The sequence below is a fragment of the Cucurbita maxima genome, unplaced genomic scaffold (genome assembly GCF_002738345.1).
Source record: "Cucurbita maxima cultivar Rimu unplaced genomic scaffold, Cmax_1.0 Cma_Scf00013, whole genome shotgun sequence".
Lineage (NCBI taxonomy): Eukaryota > Viridiplantae > Streptophyta > Magnoliopsida > Cucurbitales > Cucurbitaceae > Cucurbita > Cucurbita maxima.
The window spans coordinates 2,674,747-2,694,926 of NW_019272029.1; the positions used below are offsets into that span (position 1 = coordinate 2,674,747).

General features: G+C 36.5%; 4 protein-coding genes across 6 annotated transcripts; 2 read left to right on the forward strand and 2 right to left on the reverse strand.

Annotated features, from left to right (window-relative positions):
- The first annotated feature begins 252 nt into the window (after nucleotides 1–252).
- On the forward strand, nucleotides 253–5,618 carry LOC111488236 (probable protein phosphatase 2C 60). 3 transcript variants are annotated; one of them, XM_023135930.1, is made up of 11 exons: nucleotides 253–361; nucleotides 1,176–1,300; nucleotides 1,987–2,050; nucleotides 2,217–2,325; nucleotides 2,695–2,848; nucleotides 3,112–3,237; nucleotides 4,076–4,199; nucleotides 4,337–4,413; nucleotides 4,694–4,746; nucleotides 5,036–5,090; nucleotides 5,210–5,618. In XM_023135930.1, exons 2-11 carry the CDS (start codon nucleotides 1,184–1,186, stop codon nucleotides 5,423–5,425), a joined length of 1,095 nt encoding a protein of 364 aa, XP_022991698.1. In that variant the 5' UTR covers nucleotides 253–361; nucleotides 1,176–1,183; the 3' UTR covers nucleotides 5,426–5,618. The 3 variants fall into 3 exon arrangements, with proteins under 3 accessions (XP_022991698.1, XP_022991697.1, XP_022991699.1); XM_023135929.1 differs by lacking the exon at nucleotides 253–361 and adding an exon at nucleotides 417–610; XM_023135931.1 differs by lacking the exon at nucleotides 253–361 and having other exon boundaries at nucleotides 1,204–1,300; nucleotides 1,965–2,050.
- Nucleotides 5,619–6,880: 1,262 nt separating this feature from the next.
- Nucleotides 6,881–8,562, reverse strand: LOC111488802. The gene is made up of 2 exons (XM_023136715.1): nucleotides 8,300–8,562; nucleotides 6,881–7,168 (listed from the first exon to the last, which is right to left on the reverse strand). Exons 1-2 carry the CDS (start codon nucleotides 8,457–8,459, stop codon nucleotides 7,077–7,079), a joined length of 252 nt encoding a protein of 83 aa, XP_022992483.1. The 5' UTR covers nucleotides 8,460–8,562; the 3' UTR covers nucleotides 6,881–7,076.
- A 969-nt stretch (nucleotides 8,563–9,531) lies between these two features.
- On the forward strand, nucleotides 9,532–12,291 carry LOC111488798 (pentatricopeptide repeat-containing protein At1g80880, mitochondrial). Its single transcript, XM_023136710.1, has 2 exons — nucleotides 9,532–10,100; nucleotides 11,017–12,291. The coding sequence occupies exons 1-2, from the start codon at nucleotides 9,532–9,534 to the stop codon at nucleotides 12,083–12,085; spliced, it is 1,638 nt and encodes a 545-aa protein (XP_022992478.1). The 3' UTR covers nucleotides 12,086–12,291.
- A 2,435-nt stretch (nucleotides 12,292–14,726) lies between these two features.
- Nucleotides 14,727–17,237, reverse strand: LOC111488797 (putative receptor-like protein kinase At1g80870). Its single transcript, XM_023136709.1, has one exon. The coding sequence runs from the start codon at nucleotides 16,937–16,939 to the stop codon at nucleotides 14,837–14,839; it is 2,103 nt and encodes a 700-aa protein (XP_022992477.1). The 5' UTR covers nucleotides 16,940–17,237; the 3' UTR covers nucleotides 14,727–14,836.
- Nucleotides 17,238–20,180: the final 2,943 nt, after the last annotated feature.

Sequence of the window (20,180 nt, forward strand, 5' to 3'; positions counted from 1 at the left end):
TGGAGTAGCTTCCTCCGAATCGATAAGAGCCCGTGATCCAGAAAGGCCGCACGTGTAAACGTGACCATTTATGGGCCTTACATGGGCCGAACTTTGAAGGTATCTGGGCCGTCCAGCCCATAATATGTAACTTCAAATGAGTGCACGTGTCGGACACGTGCCTCACCTGCTTCTTTTCAAGTCGAAAATGATCGTAAACTTTTAGCATCTCTTGATTGAATTTATTTTTTATCATCATACCATAAATAATAAAAACCAACCGAAGGATCTAAAATTTTTGAACAAAAAGTAAAAAGCACACTAAAAGATAGATCTCTCTTCCTATCCCTCCGCTGAAACCAGTGTTCGAAGCGATTGGCGGGTGAGTTGTACCTTCAATTTTTGTTTTCTTTCGTTTGTTTGTGTTTGTATTGTCTTGTTTTGTTTGCTATATCAGTTTGAATTTGTGTATGGAGATATTTCTTTTCGATTCCGCCGATCTTTGTTTATTTGGAATTTATTGTGGTTTAAATGATCCGTTTGCTTGCCAAGAATTCTTCAGTTGTTGTTAGTTTGATTTTGATTAATTTCGAATGGGAGTTACCAAGGCAAGCCTGCGTTGCGAGTTTCAGTTGAGTATGGATATTTGTTGTATTTGATTTTATTTGAATCTTGTGCTTGCTCGGAACCTAAGAAGATAGTTTGGAAGATGGAGGGAGGATGGTTATGAGAAATGAACATTTCGATGTGTTTAACTCGGGAGGGAGGGGTTTTATATTGCTATTATTAATCTTTGACAGTTAGACTGTTCCTTTGTTGATTTCGGGTGCGTAGTTTGTTTCTTGGTGGATTAACAACTATCTTTGCTGATTACTTTCAAGAACCACTTCACGGATAGTAATATATACTGTTATGCGTTATTAAGTTGAATAGCTTTGATGATTTCACGAATCAACATCCGTACATGCGAAAGATTAATGTATTTACTGATTATTTTATCCCAACCAATGCACACTACATATCTTTTGGAATGAGAGTTACTGGAACGTTAACATAATGAAGGGGGGTCGAAGGGCAAAATTGCTGCAGCGTCACTTTTTTCCCCTCCCCCCTTGAAATGGTGTAAAGGTCTGCTTTCAAATGATTTTTCTGTGAGGGTGACCTTTTGGTGATTCATAGATTTTATCTAATTCCAGCTTGGAAAATGGGGATATATCTCAGCTCCCCCAAAACAGAAAAGGCCTCAGACGATGGTGAGAATGAAAGTCTTCGGTATGGGGTATCCTCTATGCAAGGGTGGCGTGCAACCATGGAAGATGCTGTGAGTTTTCTGTCTATTGTTTCTGCTCCCTTTGATGGTAAAGTTGTCATGTTGCTGTACTCAGTTATTCATCATGCTCTCTGTTGCTTTATGTGACCCATGTAAATTAATAATACATAGGACAAACCAACTTTGGACTATATTATCTCGAGGAAGTTGCAATGTATGCATGTTGAATACTTCTATTTAAGGAGGTACCCCCAATATTAAATTGAAGATCGCTTTTCAGATTATCTTTTGGTAGTGGTACCATATGTGCTGTCACCTGTGTTGTTTAAGCACACCTTTTAGTGTCCCGGAACTGAGAGTTTGCATCAGAATATCTACAGGACAATGAAAATTTGTAACTTTAGTTTTATATTTAACGCTGCGTGACATTGGTTGCTCGCCTATAAGTATTATACTTTTCATAATGTCCAATCTTTTGAAAGGCTTCTGTCTTATGCATTGCTGGACAGTGACTGCATTTTTGTTTTTTGTAAACCTACAACCTACTCAAACTCACTTGTATCCCTGTGACCCGTAGAGATGGATGGTTCATCTCAAACTGAGATTGTTGTTAAGTGGAACTATCTTTTGAAGTCTCTGAAATTGATATGCATTCTTCACGTTCTAAAAGGAGTAATATTTGAGATCTATTATGTTGTGTTGCATATGGATCCAGTCTCACCCTACCTAAGTTTCAGCATGCAGCCTGTCTAGATTTTGACACATCAACATCTTTCTTTGGTGTTTACGATGGCCATGGAGGTTAGCATCTGTTTTTTGAGCAGCATCTCTCTCTCTCTCTCTCTCTCTCTCTCTCTCTCTCTTTCCTATTTTACCAGTAATTATTTGTTACCTGATTGAAATGTACTTGCATTTCTGTGATTTTTTTAAAAAAAAATTTCCCTCATCAAAGTCTATTGAAATGCAGGTAAAGCAGTTTCAAAGTTCTGTGCCAAGTATCTCCATCAACAGGTGCTCAAACATGAATCATACATGGCTGGTGATTTAGGAACTTCAGTACAGAAGGCCTTTCTTAGGTTATTAATCCACTGGCTTTATTTTAGTCTACATGTTATCCTTAGTGGTTATCTCATTGTCCTGGATTAAGCAGTTGGGAAGTTTCTTATTTTGTTGATGGTGATGAAATAAATAGTGCTTCATGATTATTTGGGTTTTCTACTGATGAACTGTCTAAAGTTGTATAGTTGTGAATTCATTTGATGCACTAGGCATTTTTTATAATTTGTTTACAAAGATTAATTAACTAAAAATGAAGGGGGTGTAGTCTCTAAATCAGGATATGATGTGGTCCTTGCTTCATCTCTTCCACCTTTGATGGTTGAAATGCTGTTTGTGTCAAGACTCCAAGGTCAACCTTCTTATTTTGTCACTCTCAATTGGTGCAGAATGGATGAGATGATGTGTGGACAAAGAGGATGGAGAGAATTAGCTATTTTAGGAGACAAAATGGACAAGATTTCTGGTATGATAGAAGGATTTATATGGTCGCCCAAGAGTGCGGAAGCTAACAATCAAGTGGATGATTGGCCTCCGGAGGAGGTATTTTTATGCACAATTCCCAGTTGCTATGGTGGATTTACTTTCCTTTTCTGTTTTGAGGTGGACATGCGTTTGTAGAAGAGGTAGTTCCCCTCTTTCTTCTGTGTCCGGTTCGATGCCATTTGCAGTTCACTAACTGTATTTCTTTGCATTGGTTTGTAGTAACCTGTGTTAGTTTTGGGTTAAGTTTTGTTATGAAACAATTGTACATTTATGTTTGGGCATGGATTCAATTAAAGTGAGGAGGTGATGTTGCTAACTAGGGACCTCACTCTGACTTTCATGGACCAAATGCTGGAAGCACAGCTTGTGTTGCAATCATACGAAATAACCAACTTGTGGTGGCCAATGCTGGGGATTCTCGCTGTGTCATTTCCAGAAAGGGCCAGGTATTTGCATCAAAAAGATATTTCTCAATTACTTTACATGATCTTAACAGCAGCATATATCTTCATGATCAGAGGTGTGAATAACCAATTGGATGTGTTGAGAAGTGATTAGAATTATGAATTTATAATCAATTAGATGTTTTGAGATGTGATTAGAAGTGAAGATGATAACTTATTAGATGTGTAATGATATAATCTCTAGCCGATGCTCATGGTTGGTTGCATAATATATTTTTCAATTATTTTTATTCTCATTTCTCTTGCCCAAACTGTCTCTTTTTAATTTATATGAATGGTGGATTTGTTAGATCCATATCCGGTTAAACTTCTATGTCAGTTTGGTCAAATTGCGTTGTATAAGAAGAGAGAGGATAATAGAGATAGGCAGGCAATTGGTCGTATAATATATTTTTCAATTATTTTTATTCTCATTTCTTTTGCCCCAACATATCTCATTTTAATTCATATGAGTGGTGGATTTATTAGATCAATATTCGGTTAAACCTCTATGTCAGTTTTGGTCAAATTGCGCTGTATAAGGAGAGAGGATAATAGAGACACGCAGGCAACTGGATGCGTTAATTGGAGTGATGATGAACTGACAATTTCTGTAGTACTGTTTCCTAACCAGATTTCTTCCAACACTTCTCACTTGAAATACTGTTAATCTCTCTCTGATTGTGAAAAAGCATAAATAGATACGGATGTAACAACTCTGACAAATATGATTATTTTAAATGTCATGAAAAGCACTGAAAGTTGGGGAGATTAATTTGAATAATCGAGATATTTTCATGTGTGTCTAGTGCTCCACCTAACTTCTTCTTCTTCTTCACAGGCATATAACCTATCTAAAGATCACAAGCCTGATCTTGAGGCAGAGAAGGACAGAATTTTGAAAGCCGGTGGTTTCATCCGAGTTGGTCGTGTCAATGGAAGTCTCAACTTGGCACGGGCTATAGGTACATCCTCTCTAATTCTTAGTTTTAAATTTAGAATATAAATTGGGGAGGGCACGGGCTGTAGATACATACTTTCTAAGTCTTAATTGAGAATTTCCTTCCGTGACTACTATTGATTTGGAAACCTGTTTTTACAGGTGACATGGAGTTTAAGCAGAATGAAACTATGCCTGCAGAAAAGCAGATTGTAACTGCCAATCCAGATGTAACAACTGTACGTATTCGTGGTTTCAATATTTCAGCCAGGGTGTTATATGCTTATATGTATATATTTTTTTTTAATTTCTTTTGATGCAGCAAGTTTTCCAGTTCAAGGGGGGCTCAAATAAAAGTTTCTTTATTTTTAAAGTTTAATTGACACCTTCTAAGCGAACTAGTTGTCCATCATTAAAACTTTGTTGAAGTTTGATTATAATGATTCTGGAACGGTATCATCATTTTCCGTTTAATCCCTCTCATGTTCTCACGATCTCATTTGTTTTTCTCGTTATTAGGTTGAGCTTTGCGAGGATGACGAATTTCTTGTTATTGCATGCGATGGCATCTGGTAAGTTTCAGATTTTGTGCTTTAAGGGGAAAAATAATCTCTAAAATCCGAATCATTGAGGCATTTAAATTATATATAGTAGTCGCAATCTTCTGTAATATTTATGTTTTGGATTAAAAATTTTCCCACTTCTACGTGTACCATTTATAAGCAAGAAAAACCAGCATTGTAGTTCTGAGGCTTTCTAAATTGATAGCATTTTCATCGAGTATAATGGAATTAGTAATAGATTTTATTGACTGACATAAAACCTATAATATGGTAAATGACCATCTCTTTCTCTGCATAGGGATTGTATGTCCAGCCAACAACTGGTTGATTACATTGGAGATCAACTTAAAACGGTAAGTCCGTGTTAAGACACTTGTCAGATACATTAGTCGAGGTCGTTCATGTAAGCATATATTGAGAAATGAAGGAGGTCGAGTTGGCTTATGCTGATTTCAATTTGTGTCCAATGCAGGAAAGTAAACTCTCAGTCATTTGTGAGAGAGTATTTGACAGATGCTTGGCACCCTCAGTTGGTGGTGAAGGATGTGACAACATGACTATGATCTTGGTTCAATTTAAGAAGCCCATCCACAACCCAAATGCCGCTTCTACTTCTGCTGCGGAGCTGCCTTCAACGTCCAATCAACCGCCGTCTGATCCGAACGAAGGCCCTTCTAAAGCTGAATAGATGACATACAATTTTAAAAATTGACGAAGCTCACCATTCAGTAAGTTAAATTTTCTCATTGGTCGATAACTTGTTAAAGAGCGATCTTATTTTGTAAAGTAAATTTCTCTTTGTGAATGCCTTATCTCTTTTGCCACAGTACTGCGAATTTTCTTCCCGAGGATAGCTTTATATGACTTGCATTTTTCTTCCACTTGATCTTTTTAGTCATTTTTGAAAAATTTATGAATCAAATAGATACAGATTCAATGATTGCAATCTCTTATCATATGAGGTTGTTCAGCAAAATTAGCAAAATTAGGTCGTTCCAATGTTATTTGTTATTTAATGTTCCCAGAAGGATAATCGCATGCAACAAAATCAGAGGTAAACATTAAGAAGATAGCAACAGAATTAAACCTATGGCTCCATTAGGTTTTATCTGACTTTTCCCAACCTATGATTCCAATAGAATTTGAACCCTTTGTTTATTTGTTCATGAAACTTTATTCTCTCTTTTTTTTTTAAAAAAAAAAAAAGAAAAATTCTTGGAACACCCAAGATCAGAACATACATGGAATCAACAATCGCATAAGTCTGGGCCAGGACTTCAATGTTAGGGTGCTTATATGATTTGGCACAGGCTGGGAATCCAATACATTGCATTTTATGTAAAGATGGAGATCTCGAGAGAGGGAGCGAGAAGAGATTATTTTCCATTAACTGAATAGAAACCCATCTTCGATCCCGCCCTGCTTCATTTATATATGTATATATATACTTTCAATAAATAAATATTTTTCAAGGTATTGAATACTATATTATACTATTGAAATTTGAATTAAAAAAATGATGTTGAACGTTATATTATATATTTCTTATAAGATATTTTTCATTTTTAATAGAAATTATATTAGAAAATGAAAATTATTCATTAATAAATTCTTTGAAAAAAATTTTAAAAATGGGAAACAACCAACATGGTACTTGTGGAGAATTTTAGCTCGGATCCCAAAAAAATAATTGAGGAATTTCATGAGAATGGAAAATGAAATAGGAACGGGGACGAGAAAGACTTACCATCCCTGCCTAGGTAGAGATATAAGGATGACCAATTTAAGACCACAGGAACACCAACAGTGATAAGAATCCTTATAAAAAAAGGAAGTAATGACCGAGGTTTGGAATTAATATCAATTTTAGATCAATATAATGGTACAGGTATGTGAGAAACCAAGGATGAAAGTCTGCAGCTTTAAGCAACTAAAAAGAAAAAAGTACTAATAAATCTGTGAAAATGCATGGAAAAAATGGCCTAGAAGAGGAACAAGTGCAAATCTTGATTCTGAATTACAAATATTGAGATGCTGGAAAGAAGTATTTGATGCATAAGTGAGTAATTCTCTGAATTTCGTCACCATTGACTCTCAATATAAGAACCATTTCAACACTAAAAGTAGGATATAAAGAGACAAGTAAAGAGAACAAAAGTTCGTTCTTTATTTCAAAACCACAAGTGTTCCTTGTTGAGTTTTAACTTATCTTCATTTAGTGTCAGCAGATGGAGTTAAAAATGCAAGATATAGGAGATACTACAAAAACTTTAAGCCAACCAAGTGCCCCAAAGAACATCCTCTCTATCAGAAGAAACCCAAAAAAAAAACAAAAAAAATCATTTAGCTGATGATGAACCTGAAGAGAGTCTCTGACTTCTTGCTTTATCAGCTCTTTCCATGTAATCTTGATGAGACTGATGCTTTGACCCTGCAAACAATTAAGTGGTGATGATGAGCCATGTCGATTTTAAGTAAAGCCTCAAATAGATTTATGTATCAGTGTGTTCGGGGGCTTTTATCTATTTACGTAGTGGCCACCTATTGTAGAATCGTCGATAAGCTAGCTTTACTATCATGTGTGTAAAGATTGATTTGTAGGCATACTCTACCCTTTCCCAAGAGCCATCGTCATGTTAGCAATTAGCATAGGTTTGTTTGCTCCTAAACCTTTCACCCTATTCCTTGACCTGACCTGATTTCACAAAGTAAAGCAGCTGAAGCTTGCTTGCCTTTAGGTAAGGGAATAGTCCAACTTTCGATCCTATTTGACTTCTACTGGGGAAATTAGAGTGGGGGCAAAAGTCTCAGTAAGTTTTTTTTGTAAGTTCAACAACTTGTGGGGTGGAAGATTCGAATATCTGACCTCTTAGATCAAGTATATACACCAGCAGTTTAATCGACACTACTTACTCGCCTATGATCTTATAAGGAAGAATAACTTCAGTTTAGCTACAACCAAATCGACCATGAAAACAATCTAAAAGTAATCTGACAAACAAAACTTTATAAAGACATTTTCATCGATATGTTACTCTAGAGCACTTCCCATACAGCCCCAAGGCATCACTTTTGATTTCTCTTGGACCATTTCTGCAGTTCAAAAAATCATTATCGTCAAATCCTCTACAATATTGCCCCGATAAGCTACCATTCCTCATTCCAAATTACAGAATCACCCCAACAGAAAAACGTACAATTTCTAAACATATCGTAATCGAAGCTGCCCAGATTCTGAAACCCTAAATTACACAACCAAAAAGTGAACACCCCGATGCCCACCATTGCAATCCAAAGATTGCTGAATTCCCTGTTCGGTTTTCAAGCAAAACTAAGAAGTAATTTTGCAACAGAAATCCATTCAAGAATCGAAATCTTCTTAGTGCACAGCACACGTCAATACTTAAACGTCTCCGTTCTTCAAATCTCGGGCAAAAAAAAAAAAAAAACGACTCGACGAGTTCAAATTTGCTTTTCCACATCAATTCCTCTCAGAAGCAACAAAGGATCATCAGAGATAAGAGTAACAGAAACAAAATTTGGTAAAGGAAAGAACAAAAACCTCGATTCATAAGGGCCCAAGGGATGCCGAAGATGATGCCAATGACGACAATGCCAGCGGCGACGTGCTTCTTCTCACCGCTGTATAAATAGTGCTCCATTCGCGATCTGAAACCACCTCCTCCGCCGATCGAACCGCCGCTCTTGGCATCGCCGCTCATTTTGTCCGCCGATTGTCTCTCAAAATGGTGTGTTCTTCCAGTTTTACTCAATGCTCGGTGAACCCTTTGGGGGCGTTTGGTTACGGTGTTTTTGATGTCCCGTCTTTGGACTAAATTGACTCTTTCTACATTCCATGTGTATGCCTAATTATAAAATATTTAAGTATTATTTTTTTTTAATTCGTATTTAATAGGTATGTCTTTATTTTTTTTTTAAATCACGTTTATTATTTATAAAATAAAATTTCGTATCCAAAAAAATTTCAGTTGATAGGATTAATAAGGAGGCATTCGAATAAAGTTTATAACCCAATCGAACCTAACCTCCTATTTACGGGTTGAGTTATTGAATTATTTAAAAATAATCTTATTGTTACAATTAATAACTAAAATATAAGACTAAAATTCTTATATTTTTTAGGTTAGTTGGGTTTGTTAGAAGAACACGACTCGCTTTAGGGTTCCCCAAAAGGGCTCAGATCAATGGAGTTAGTATTCCTCACTTATAAACCTAATAAACCTATGATCATTCCCTAAATTAGCAGATGTGGGATTTTCATCATCCAACAGGGTTGACTCGATAAAGAAACGTCAACCCGTAAATCGATCAAAATATTCGATTTTTCAATAATTCAACCTAATCCAAATTGAAAAAGATCTAACTCGATTAGAAGTTAGTTGGGTTGACTCAATAAAAAAAAGTCAACCCGTAAATCGATCCAAATATTCAATTTTTCAATAATCCAACCCAATCTAAACTGAAAAAGATTAGTCGAGTATTATTATTATTATTATTATTGTAATTTTCAAGCGTGAATTTTAAAAAAATTCTTAAAAGTAAAAACAAATAAAAGAGATCTAATTTTTTTAAAAAGAAAATAAATAAATGGCCTCGTGGTTCAATATTTGTTCACTATTATAAACGAGTCTGTCACATACAGTAACTTGGCGGTTCCGTGGCGCCTGGTACCTTCACTTTCTCCCATATAAAAAAGTCTCGTAGTTCAAATTGTAGCCCAAATTCCACCGCCCAGCCGAGCCTTCTGTATCTCACAGTCGCGTACATGAATTCATGGCGTGTCTTTCTTCTATTGCAAGAGGGCTCTCCAGAAACACTCCATTGCCATTCCGTCAACTCCTTCAGCTCATCAATTTCCAAATTCCCCATTCGCCCTCTCAGGCATTTCATCAAACACTTCTCCTGCCTTCTCAGTCCGCTCGTCAATTCTCAGCACTTCCATTCTGTTCTCAAAAAGTTGCCCACCCATTTCACTTTGACACACTAAGATTCCAAAACCATCGCCAAAACGATGCGCGAAGTGCCCAATTCGTCGAATTGCTTAAACGGGCCGCCCGTTTGCCCTCGGAAGTGGAGGCTATTGCTGCGTTGGGCGAGTTTGATGTCCAGGCAGATCCGAATTTGGTGTACTCCGCAATTTGGGTGTTGAGGGATGATTGGAAATCGTCATTTCTAGCCTTCAAATGGGGTGAGAAATGGGGATCTATTGACGAAGAAATTTGTAATTTGATGATATGGGTGTTGGGCAATCACAAGAAATTCAGTACTGCTTGGTGTTTGATTAGAGAATTTCATGGATCCTTGTTGAATTCGAGGCAAGCGATGCATGTCATGATTGATAGGTAAAATTTATTTTCGCATATCTCCATTTACTCTGACATTTCTTTTTGCATTCTGTCATGCCATTTGTAATGACTAGCGAAAACGTTTTTGCATTTTGATTTTACTCGATAACTTAAGACGTAGTCTAAGTAACGTGGAAACCATGCATGAGTTCAAACCTAGTCTTAACCGAAATTGTCTTCTTTGTGCTTTGCTTCCGTGCGTCACTCAAGGTTTTTAAAACTCATTTGCTCGGGAGAGGTTTTCACACCCTTAGGAGTGTTTCATTTCCCTCTCCAACCGATGTGGGATCTCACAATCTACCCTCTTTAGGGCGATCTCACAATTCACCCCTCTTTAGGGCCCAGTGTTCTCGCTGGTACACTGCCCAGTGTCCACCCCTTTGGGCTTAACGTCCTCGCTCGCACACCATCCGGTGTCTAGCTCTGATACCATTTGTAACAGTCTAAGCCCACCGTTAGCAAATATTGTCCTCTTTGTGATTTTCCTTTCGGGCTCTCCCTCAAGGTTTTTAAAACGTATATGCTAGGGAGAGGTTTTCACACCTTTATAAAGAATGTTTCGTTCTTCTCATCAACTGATGTGGGATCTAACAATTCACCCCGAGGATCTCACAAATCAAGTTTGTGACGAAAATAGCCTGCTTCAACAAGCCTATATGTAAATGAGTCTTTGTTTATGTGTGTGCGTGTGGGGTTTTCCATGAGCAAGACGCTTTTGGTTGAAACTGGAGTAGCATTTCATTTTTAATTTGTGTGTTCTATTAGATTGAAGGATGGCCAACATATTTCTGTGACAGAAAAGGCTTTTTTTGATGCATTCTGTTAATTTGTTTCTTAATGGCTTGAAGGGAGATTAACATCCATAGTTATTTTTGAAAATTGCATACTGTTAACAAGGTTGTTCTGGATTAAGGTATGCACACGCAAATGAGGCAAGTAAGGCCATTAAGACATTCCACATGATGGAGAAGTTCAGATTGACTCCGGATCAAGAGGCTTTTCATGCCCTCCTCAATTCTCTCTGTAAATATGGGAACATCGAAGAGGCTGAAGAGTTTATGCTTGTAAACAAGAAGCTTTTTCCTTTGGAAACAGAAAGCTTCAACATTATTCTCAATGGCTGGTGCAATGTATCTGTTGATGTGTTTGAAGCAAAGAGAATTTGGAGAGAAATGTCTAAATGTTGTATTTTGCCAGATTCAACTTCTTACACCCTCATGATCTCCTGTTTTTCGAGGACCGGGAACCTTTTCGACTCGCTTAGACTCTATGATGAGATGAAGAAAAGGGATTGGATTCCAAGCCTTGAAGTCTATAATTCTTTAGCTTATGTGTTGACCCGGGAGAATTGTTTCAGTGAAGCTCTCAAAATCCTTGAGAAAATAAAAGAAGTAGGCTTACAGCCCGACTGCACGACATACAACTCGCTTATACGTCCTCTGTGTGAGGTCGGAAAGCTGGATGAAGCAAAAGATGTACTGACCAAGATGACCGACAACAATATCAGCCCGACGATCGAAACCTACCATTCTCTTATTCAAGGAGCAGATTCTGAAATGAGCTTTGAACTTCTTAAGCAGATGAGACAGAATGGTTTAGGTCCTACAGAGGCTACCTTTGTTATAATGTTTAACAAGTCATTTGAACTAGAACAACCGGATTATGCGTTGAAAGCGTGGGAAGAAATGAAGCGGTACGAGATATTGCCTAATTCCGAACATTACGAAGTCTTGATACAAGGCTTAGCAACATATGGTCTGTTAAAACAGGCCAGAGAATTATATGACCAAATGACATCACATGGATTTATCTTACATCCAAAGATCAAAATGCTCGTGAAGCAACCCGAGTTACGTAGCATCGAAGAATCAACGCAGCAAGTGAGACATAACAAGAAGGGCAAGTTTTTTCATAGAAAAGGGAGCATGATGAGATGGAAATCACATAAACAACAATCTCGAGACGACGCATCGTTTGAGTAGGTAACTTATCTGTATATATGCTACTTGAATAGATTTCAATTGAATCATGTTCTTTATTCTGCTAGTATTGTATACGAGATGAGCTATTTTTCTACTTGGTTCTGGTGTGAGTGGAAGGATTTAGTACAATCTTAACCTTATAGCAGAAACCATCTGGCTTTTATGGAGTTTGGTATTAGAAGCATTGGGGTTTGAACTTTTCTCAATCCTTGCAGTCAGCTCCTTTTAAGCCATAAGTTTATGTTCTTGCAAAACAAACCGGGTGGTTCATGGGTGCATTTACTTTAGGATTATATTGCTGGTCTTTGATTAGATCTTGTTGGGATGTGAACATAGTTCCACATCAGTTAGAAATATACAAGATCCTAAGGACAACATCATATTAGGATGAATCGTTGCCCTAACAAATTAAATTGTCATCTCTTTCATTGAATGGAGGATGACTTTGAAATCTTTTAGCCACCTTATTTATATTTACCCATAGGATTTCCAATCCTATTGACGCGGAACAAAGCATTGTTTATAAGGGTGTGTAAACCTCCCCTAGCAGACGCATTTTAAAAACTTTGAGGGAAAGCTCGAAAGAGAAAGCCCAAAGATGACAATATTTGCTAGCGGTGGGCTTAGACAGTTATAAATGGTATCAGAGTCAGACACTGGTCGATGTGCCAACGAGGAGGCTGAGCCCCGAAGGGGAGTAGATTGGGGGTCCCACATCGATTGATGGTTGATTTAGGTGGATTCTGAAGATTCTAAATATATAGTTAGTGTTGCTTTTGATTTTAACAGCTTTTTGATGGTTCATAGTCCAAACTTTTGACTGTCCGTCTTGTCTGAATCCTTGGTCTGGTAAAGGAATAAGAATTCATTCCTTCCCATTGGCGCAAAGCTCGAAGAGAACACACGCATGGGCTACTAACAAGAACAATACGACACCGTTTTCTTTTTTCTCGTTTGAAGGCATAGGCAGGCTGTTTGGTGGTTGGATGACGAGAAAGGTTAATTCCGTGTTGCCCTTTATGTAGCTTCCTTTGTTGGAATTGGCCATTATAAAAGGTCCTAAACTCACTTGAAGGACAACCTTTTCAAGCATGGATAATGTTTCAAGGAATTATTTTCCCATGGGAAACAGAGTTGAGAGAATATTTTGAGTTCCTAGAAATTAAAGTTAAAAAGCTTTTGTTTTTCTTTGGATTGTATGGATGGAAAAAACTTCTATTTCCATCAAATGACCCGGCCTCTTCTGGCTCTTCCACTATCCGGGCTACCTTTCCTACCTATGCTACGTTCCCCCGGCGCAGGCTAACCACGCTTCGCCTGCAGCGTTTTTGTATTTTGTTTCCTAGTTTTCATATTTGTGTCTATTTGGTCTAATGACCTTTTAATGTTTAATAGGTGTCAAAACTTTCATGTTTGTATATCTTTGGCCACTGAATCCTAAATTAGTTTAATAGATTTCTAAAAGTTTCAATTTGTGTCTAATTTATCTTCGAGCTATTTAGTTTCTTTAGAACTCGTTACATATCATACAAAATTTGAAAGAGAAAATGAATTAAAGATGTTATGGGAGTTATAGGGTGATAAAGTGGTTGGCAAAGCTTGAAGTATATACATAGCTATCTTTACCACAAGTGGTTGCTTCTTTTGAGGATTGAAAAGGAAAGGCATTGGCCCATCTCATCCATTATGTCAAATTCAAACACAAAAAGTATGCATTTTTCTCAACCTTTTTCCTCTTTTTACCCTCACACTTTTCCATTTAACTTGATCAAAATCATATACTTTACACAGTAAATTTCATAAATGTCAACTAATTAAAATTACTCACAAGTATTTACGTCCAAACTCAAAGAATCTTCGGGCTTCATATTAAACTATCATTATCTTTATCATCTTTGTTTAACTTTCGGTTCATTGTCAACAAATTTGATTGATTATTATTGTAACAGTCCAAGTCCCCTGTTAGCAGATATTGTCCGCTTTAGTTCGTTACGTATCGTTGTCAATCTCACGGTTTTAAAACGTGTTTGTTAGGAAAAGGTTTTCACACCTTTATAAGCAATGCTTTGTTCCCCTCTTCAACCGATGTGAGATCTCACAATCCACCCCCTCGGAGGCCCAGCGTCCTCGCTGGCACACTGTCCAATGCTTAGCTCTAATACTATTTGTAACAGTCCAAGCCCACCGTGTTAGGATCGCACAACAACTCACACACTCGATCTAGAGGAACACAAATGCAAGTAGGAATATTGGTTAAAGGTTTATATTCTATGTATTCAAACATGAGAGAGAAAATGCAAATTCTATGTATTCAACGTGAGAGAGAAAATACAAGTAGGAATATTGGCTAAAAGTTTATATTCTCTGTATTCTCTCTTATTGTACGGTCGTGAATTGATCAATATAAAATTTTAACCAATATTCCTCCTTGCATTCTCTCTCTCCTGTTGTTTGTGCTCATCTAGATCGAGTGTATGCGTTGATGTGCAACCCTAACACACTGCTAGCGGATATTGTCCATCTTGGTCCGTTACGTATCAGTGTCAGCCAAACGCGTTTTAAAACTACGAGGTTGATGGAAATACGTAACAGACTAAAGCGGACAATATCAACTAACGGTGACCTTAGGCTATTACAATTTTACTTCGAAAAAGCGAGAATTTTCAACACTAATTTAACAGCATATTTCCATTAGTGAAGAAACTGATCATTTCAATGGGGGGAAACAACAAAAGAAAGAGCTAAAAACCCCTATTCTGCATTGATTTTGTGTTTCCTCCTTGATCTGCTAAACCATTTTGAAGGTGGTGAAGGAGAAAACTCAAATGGGATTTGTGGAAGCTCCATTTCGCCCTTCAAAATCTTCACAATTTCCCCTATCTCTGGCCTCATTTCTGGCATCTTTTGCAAACATATCAGAGCCAAGTTTATGCACAAGCTTGCTTGCTCCTTGTTATACTCATCTTTCAACCTCTCGTCCACCAGCTCCAACACGTTCCCCAACTGCGCCAAATGCCGACACCAACTTATAAGGTTCGCCTTCTCGAGCTTCATCGGCGATGCTAGAACGTGCAACGGTCGTCTTCCTGAGACAATCACGAGTATTAGGACTCCTAAACTGTATATATCAGCCTTCTCCATCAGGAATCCACAACCTCCATATTCTGGTGCTACATAACATAGTGTCCCTCTCATGCTGGTTGTGCTGCTGAGTTCTCTGCTGAATAGCTCCCCACTGCACATGTCACTGCCAATAGATCGAGCGTTGTTCTTCTTCTTCCAACCCCGTCTGAAGCTAAACTCCCCATCGAGATCGGACTGGTTCGGGTCTTGTCGTCTCGACCGCTTTCGTTGAAGGAAGTAAAACTGTTTCCCTAAACCGAAATGTGGTAGCTGTAGGCTTTTGTTCCATTTGCTGTCTAGTCTTTTCCCCTTGTTGCTTTTCCTGCTAATCTCAGCAAAGTTCTCTTCCTTCCACCATTCCTGCATCTTCTTTTGCTTCTTCTTCTTGTTGTTCCTAGCTTTCGATTCGTTACGCTCCATCTCGGTTGAACCATTTTCGAACCCGAACGCACCTATCTTCGAACCATCATCCATATTCTCCAATGGAACAGAACAATTGCAGCTAGCTTTCTCAGGAACATTCTTAGCTTCTTCATCCCAATCTGGGTTAGCTGCTGGATAAATCTGGCTCCCTATCCACTCCATAACATAATCTTTGCTACAGAGCTCGCCGCTCCCATCCTGTCGCCACCACCAGTCCTTCCCCCATTGTTTACCATTCCCTCCATCATCATCAGCAGCAGCAGCAGTAGCAGCAGAATCATAAGGCACAAAACGATGACTCCAATCATCACCATTAACATCTAAACTTGATACCTCCTTCCCTTTCCCATCTCCCTCACTTGAAATATTGGCATTATAACTCAAAGAATTCACATTCAATCCCTTAACATTATAAGATGTCCTACTGTTCTTGGAAGAAGAAGAAGCCTGCAAAGCAAGAGCAAAATCTACCTCCGTGTTGCTGCTCTCCACCGGAGTACCAATGGCCGGAGTTTCAGTATAATCTTGGCTCTTCCACAGCTCTTGACTCCGACCCAGTTCTTGACTGAACAAATCAACGCCAAATTCTCCTTCAACTTTGATTCTTGACAACCCAAAGTCTGAAATCTTGGCTCGTTGCTCCATATCAAGAAGCACATTGCTGGGCTTGATATCCCCATGAATCACCGGTGGATCACAGCCAAGATGGAGAAATTCCAAAGCTCTAGCAATGTCTAAAACGATGTCGAATCTTGTTTCCCAGCATAACCCGCTTAACCCATCTGAGAAAAGCGACTCCTGGAGGCTTCTATTAGGCATATACTCATAAACAAGCACACGTTTGTTCTTTTCAACGCAGTATCCCAAAAGGGTCACCAAGAAAGGGGATCTTAACCCACCAAGAATCTGCAGCTCATTCTGAAACTCCCTCTCTGTTTCAAGAGAAACAGAGTCCAATCGCTTAATAGCTATCAATTTCCCATCTCTCAAAACCCCTTTAAAGACAGTTCCGGAGCCGCCTTTTCCGATTATGTTAGCGGAATCGAAATGGTTTGTGGCCCTTTTGAGCTCTCTGTAAGAGAATCGCTGAAGTTTAAGAGGAGCGCTGGAATCGAAGGGAATGGTTTTGGCTCTGTTCTCAAAGGAATGCCAGAGATGGTAGAGGAAATAGAGAACAGAGAAGAAAATGACGACGGAGGCAGAGATGGTGAGAGCCAAGAACAAGATCTTCGTTCTCGAGAAGAAACCCGGCGGCGAATCTCCGGCGACGGCGGCGGCGGGACTGGAAGCAAAGGGTCTAGAGGGCATTTTGTAGAGAAATCAGCAACTGGGTCTGCAAGAAAACTGGATTACAAGCATCATTTCATGGATCCGGTTCAATTTGTAACGAAAAATCGGGTTTCTGATTGAGGGGTGATGAAGAATTGATGAAGAATTGATGAAGAAGTGATGAAGAAAGGGGGGAGAGGGATTTGTTGTGGTGGGTAGTGGGATTATAATAATGGGATGAATCCGTGATTAGGAAATGAAGAGTGATGGTGGAGGGTCCCAAGGAGCTTTTGACTAAAGAGAGAATTTGTTTGAAATATTTGCAGGGAAAAATGTAGAGACATTTCATAATTGAAAAAGGAAGAATAATGATGATAGTGAAAATGGAGGGAAGAACAGAGGAATATATGGATTACAGTGGAGAAGACGATGAAGATAAGTCTTTATAAACACAAACTTTGTCTTACGCGCCCATCATCGCGTTGCCTTCCACACCTTTCTTCTACCCTTTCAATATACCTTTAATTCTACATTAAATCAAAAGCTTATATTTTTTTTTTAATTTGTTTGCCTATATATTTTACACGGCTGACATGTTCGCTAGGTCAGAATACAATTACTGACTAAAAAGTGTGATGATGAAAAGTGGTATCACATCGATTCGAGAAGTGTGAAAACCTTTCTTAGTATACATTTTAAAACTATGAGATTGACAATGATACCTAACGAGGCAAAACAGACAATATCTTGTAGGGTTTTTTATATTTTATACATAGAATTAACACGGACATATAACCCATAATATACTTAAATAAATGAAGAAATATATGAGATGTGTGAAAGATTTTTAAAAAACCCTAAATGTTAAAATAAATTGAATGCAAAATTGATGGGCCTTGGATTCCTTGGTGCCTTTTTATATTTATTTTTATTATTTTTACTTTGGCATTCACATGCCTAAAAGCTTTGGCAATTGTACATTTTAATAATTAAAGGGAAACAAAAGGGATTGGTTGGGTCAGAAAAAAAAAATAAAAAAAAATCCTAAAAATTAAATTTGGTTTAAATATATGAATTCGATTCGACTCAAATTTATTACTAATTTAAATTAATATAATTTTCCATACCATTATAAATAAATAAATAAATATATATATATTATATATATATTATAGTTTCCTTTAATTTCATAATTATTATTTTTTTATTATATATTTTCGTCTAGAATCTTTTCATCTATTTTGAGAGTAATTTTTTAAAATATATATTAATATCTTAATTAAATGTTTAAAAATAAATAAATAGAAAAGGACAAAAATTTGAATGAATTATTTCAACAACTCAAACCATGTCCTTTCTCTCGTCACTTCTAATTAGACGTCGGGAAATATTAACTCAAAACGATCACCAATGGCTACACACACAATCTCTTGACGACTTGTAACCCAACATCGATAACCTCTCTAATTGTTATTTCTACAGTGTTAAAACAAGGATTTCTCTTCTCGATCGTTGTATTACGTTGTCAATTGAAACTCTCACCCGATAATTTTTTCGGCGTCGGAAGAGGTGACTTAAAAGGTGAAACTTTTCTTTACCTTTGCCTTTTTTCAATATTGAGAAAGGGTTGAAGAAGCAAAGGTAAAAATTTTGAAGGGCCTTTAGGTAAAATAATAATAATATATTAATGATTAAATTTGCAATAAAATCCACATATTAATTATCTTGAAAGTTTAGGGCTATATAAACTATATAGTAGGCTTCAATCCAATAAAGTTTTTATTATTATTATTATTATTATTATCCCTTCATTATGTCACATGCAAAGCCGCCATTAGAGGAAAGGCATTCCCCCTTTAGCTATCAAGAATTTAATATTTATAAAGTCATTTTATAATAATTTAATGTCTAAAATTTATTATCATTAAACCAAAAAAAAAAAAATTAATATCTTTAATATATATATATATATATATATATATTAAAAAATATATTTTTAATCTAAATAAAAGTTTTAGTTTTTAATTATTAGTGTTTATTTATGATTTAATATTTTGAAATTTTATTTTAAATTTAAGTTAAAAAAATTAAATATATAAATTTAAAAAGTTGTAAAGTAAATTTTTGTTAAACTTTACAAATGATTTTATACTTATATATATATATATATATATATACCTTTTTGGGTCAAATATAAAAGAAAAAGAGAGATGGCGCGTGGTGCTCCTTTTTAAGTTTTAACCACTTACAATTCTTTAATCATATGGTTATAAAGCAACCAAATTCAACCATCAAAAGTTGACATTTAATCATATGGGAAAGCTTTAATGAATTTGAAATTTTAACATAATTTTTTTAAATATTTATAAAAACTCGATCAATCTAACTAAGGACGTACTACTCGGGTTGAATTATGAACTTATTTAAATTGAGTTGGTATAGATGTTTTACGAATTAACATTTTAATTTTATTAAAAACAAAAATTTGAATAAACAATCGGAATAACTGAACCCATCTAACCCAAAAAGTTTGTGGTTGGATTGTGTTGGATGAAAGTCCCACATCAGCTAATTCAGATAATGATCGTGGATTTATAATCAAATAATATTATGTTCATTGATATAAGGTCTTTTTAGACTGAGTTTAATATAAAATATATAAACCTAAACGTACGAGAGTATTAATTTGACGACTTATATGGGGTATTTAGATCTGAATAGTTTAAGGTTAAAATGAACCGAAGGAATAAAGTAAGGAAGAAGAAGGGAGTGATTGGTGGAGACCACAAGGAATATTCCATAATTTAGGCAATAAGTTAGGGTCTTTTTAAATAAAAAAAATAAAAAAAATAAAAAAATATATATTAAATTGAAATGGTCTGTTCCCTGTGATTTGTGCTTTGTTGGTAGTGAACAATAGAACATGCTTCTGCTGCTCTACCACTGCTCACCCAACTCAGAAATAACGTGTTACCTCCCATTCTCATCCATTTATGTATCTATATTTATCTATATTATTTATTCCTTTATTCTTCTAAAAATTATCTAAATTATAAATTTAAATTATCAATAGTTTTAATAATAGCCGTTTAAAAAATTAAATTATTTAAAAAATCATATACACATTCGACTGTCGTTAATATTTGGATTTAGATCACGCAAAAGATATGAATAGTTTGAAATGTGTGAGATGTTTATATTTTTGTTGTTTTTAAGGTTGTGGGAATATAAATATATATTTTTCCATCATTAAACATAAAAACACGTAAAATAATCTATG